The sequence below is a fragment of the Anoplophora glabripennis genome, unplaced genomic scaffold (assembly GCF_000390285.2).
Source record: "Anoplophora glabripennis isolate ALB-LARVAE unplaced genomic scaffold, Agla_2.0 scaffold6024, whole genome shotgun sequence".
Lineage (NCBI taxonomy): Eukaryota > Metazoa > Arthropoda > Insecta > Coleoptera > Cerambycidae > Anoplophora > Anoplophora glabripennis.
This window is the reverse complement of record NW_019422099.1, coordinates 698-4,286: the sequence shown is the minus strand read 5'-3', so window position 1 is coordinate 4,286 and position 3,589 is coordinate 698. Positions and strand designations below refer to the sequence as shown.

The window sequence follows — 3,589 nt, the reverse complement described above, 5'->3', positions numbered from 1 at the left end:
TAAACCAAAAAATTGTATTATTAATAATAACATCAAAACTTTAAAAAATGTATTTACAATAAAATTAAGTAACAGAAAAGAAAACAAAGTGATATGTTTACCTAATAATTAACAAAACTGTTCCTACTTGGTTTAAGAATATTAAAAAATATGAAAAAATATAAAAAATGATTTTCATAAGGTAGCCAGCCAACTTATCTATTAACATATAAAGCTTTTCGTTTTCCTCCACTTTTAACAAAATATTTTAAAAACATAGTGAATGTTTTTATAACACATGTTTATTCGTCCGTCTTTTAAATTTGCAAATTTACTTATCATGTCTTCATAAAATTGAGGATCGGCACTAAGACTTTGCAATAGTTTTTTTTCTATCGTCCTCACTGATAAGTTGTTTAAGCGCTCTTTTGTCATCGTATTTCTAAGTCTTAATGCGCTTAAGACACAAAACGTTTTTTCTACCGAGACACTGGTTGCAGGAATAGTTAAAACTGGGCAAAACAATTTGTACGTGTCCGAAAATACCATTTTAAATTTCTTGTATAATATTTCTATTGTTTTTTGAACTTCTAAATTACAAAATTCTGTACAAAATATTAAGTTCGTTTTTCAACCTATCTATTTCAAAAACGTTTGGATACATTTGTAATAAATATTCAAGCGATTTTACGGGAAATTTGTTTGCATATTCGGGGAATTTTGAGGAATCTATTAAAACAAAAAAATTTAAATCATGTAAATTCCCAAAACGAGTAGGTACTTAATTAAGGGGAAATATATTTCCATAATATTTCTAATTCGTCGTAGTAAGTATCTATTAAATTACGTTAAATTTAGTCTTACTTTGTTTTGTTGTAAGGAAATTGTTTTTTATTTACTTTAAGTTAATATATGTCTTGTCCTTATATCCTTAAAGCCTTTGTACTATCCCTCACACTGACATCAGATACTACCCGTGTACTATGCGATGCGTACATTAACCGCGAACTGAAACACTGAAACTATAAGCAGCTTTGAACCGGCCTCAGTTTCCTCCTAAATCAGGTTATTTTATACTGTTATTTTGATTTTTGAAAATGTAATAGGTAATTGAAAATTAGTTTACCTAACTGTTTATTTAGGTTAATAGTAGAAGAGTAGGTATTAAAATATACGGTGTGATAGCCAAATTTTACATTGAGATCCGGCCTCAGTTGCTTCATACGACAAGNCCTGTGCATACAGTCTGTTTGAGTATAAAGGCCCCGAGCCATAACTCGGTTACCCATTTTTGGAGACCCTGTAAAGTTTATATATTTTTAAATGGGGTGTTATTCTTTTCATACTGACGCACAACTTTTTTTGTCACACTGTAGAATGAGTGGTGACGTCATCGATATTCTTTTAAAGGGGATTGTATAATTTTTTTTGCATGTTTTGATTTATGTTTTTATCATCTTTCCAACCATATGAAATTTGTATGCCTTTGCACAACGAAATTTTTGAGAAAAAATGAGAAAACTTTCAGCCTCTGACTTTAGTTTGTGGTGTTCGCTTTCTAAATGATATCAAACATGCGCTGGAAAAACAATTTTACAAACCGCTATCTGTCACATATCGTTCGGACGTTTGTAAACTCTTTTGTGCATTTGGCATGAATTTGAAATAAATAAATAAATAAATAAAAGTAAAAAAAAAACACAATGAATACATAGATACAATTATTTCAACTCAAGAGTAACTTAGATCACTATCTAGAATTTTCGCAAACAAAAAAATTACCGTGCATTTTCTCGGGCGCCCCCACCGTAAGTTTGACTGAAACAGAAGAATTGGCTTTTTCTTCTTGCATCTTCCTCATTTGCTTTTTGTGCTTCATCCTCCTGTTTTGGAACCACGTCTTTACTTGAGTTTCGCTCAAACTCAATGCGCTGGCAAGCTCTACTCTCTCTGGCGTCGAGAGATACCTCTGTGCGGAAAAACGCTTTTCTAAACCTACAAAACATGAAAATATTGATACATGAATTGTTTTTATCCTCAAAATAAAGTTATTCCTAAGATTGAAAAATATTTTAATGGAGACAGAACAGGGAGATAATAATTTTGTCAGTTTTCATAAGTTAGTCTAAGTCATGCAACAATTCTAAGGTGAGCATTATTAGGAGATGGCTGAAATTAAAAAGTGTGTTAAAATAATGATAATTTGATCAAAACGTCTGTTCTAACTTCAAAATTCTTTGAAACTTACCTGTAAGCTGCGGGTCACTGAAAACAGTCCTAGCTTTTCTTCTCCTACAATGTTTGAGGGCGTTGAGGGATATCTCACTAGCATTTCCTCCAAATAGAGCGTGATGGAATGGTATACCTGGAATAATAATAGAATCATTAGTTCTTCCGCTTTTTCTAATTTTAAACTCCGGTAAATTTTTGAATTCGCAAGGTCTAGGATGGCAGTTTTACCAACCCCTATTGAAACTGTTAATATTTTACCCAAGTATGGGAATTACGGCATACTGTAATATTTAACTTTTAATTTCATGAATTTGCAAGGTTTAAGAGGGTGGTTTTACAAACTGCTATAAAAAAATAATTAAATCTGACCTTGTAAAAATTGAACTACAAAAGTTAAAAAAGTAATTATTTATTTGTAATTTAATAGTGGAATGTTTAATGACACAGGAAAATAAAATAATGCAGTAGCCGTGATTCTAAACTCTATATTTTTCGAATAGTCCAAGAAAACAAGGAAAAAATGATGGAATTTTTTTTACTATGAGATTTTTTTTATAGAAAAGTGTAGGTTTTGAGGTCAGAAAACATGATTTTGTCATATACGCAACCGTTAGCATTTTGAGATATGATTTTTTGCGTTTTTTTTATAAAAAAACTACCAATATTTCAATGAAGATGCTCTAAAAAAGTTTCAAATAAAAGTTGTTCAAAATTAAATTTCCTACAAAATTGCTCCTATGAAGATTTTCCCAATAGTTTTCCCGTATATTTTTTAAATGAAATACAGATTATGCGAAAATTAATGTTTTGGAGCCAAAATAATGGTCAATTCATTTTTAAATAACAAAAGTGAATTATTAAAAAAAATTGTGGTAAATTCTTGGGAAATCTTATATAGTTTTCCGAGGGTTGAATATTTATGAGCATTAAACGTATCATTTTATAGGTTTTCGGGGGTGTATATTACGATTTAATGACGCGCTTTTTAATATTTTCCAGAAGAATCTGTTTTTTCCTTTGAAAGTTTCTAGCTCCATAACAACGCCGCGTCGTTCTTTTGTCTAATACTGATTATTTTGACCAGGGAGACTAGACAAGGAGCACGAACTCGTACGGGAAAATTGACAAAATTTGTCCAAGAAATGGCAGAAGTTGGGGTGGCGCTAGTGTTCCATGTGTCCCAAGTGAATGTAGCATTTTAAATTTTTCTGCTGATTAATTTAAATTTTATCTTAATAGCAAACGAAGCTATTTATTTTATACAGGCCGTTACAAATTCGCTTCTCACTACAGGGATCTCGGAAACGGTAAGAGATACGAAGTAGCTTAATTGGGGGCATAGTTGCGTAATCAGGGGACCAACATTATGCTTCTAAAA

General features: G+C 31.2%; 1 protein-coding gene across 1 annotated transcript; it reads right to left on the bottom strand.

The window, feature by feature from the left end:
• Window positions 1-1,761: 1,761 nt before the first annotated feature.
• LOC111692993 (brain-specific homeobox protein homolog) lies at window positions 1,762-2,344 on the bottom strand (the record flags this gene model as incomplete). The annotated part of the gene is made up of 2 exons (XM_023457133.1): window positions 1,762-1,974; window positions 2,228-2,344. Coding segments are annotated over 2 exons (330 nt in total), but the record flags the coding sequence as incomplete, so codon positions are not given.
• Window positions 2,345-3,589: the final 1,245 nt, after the last annotated feature.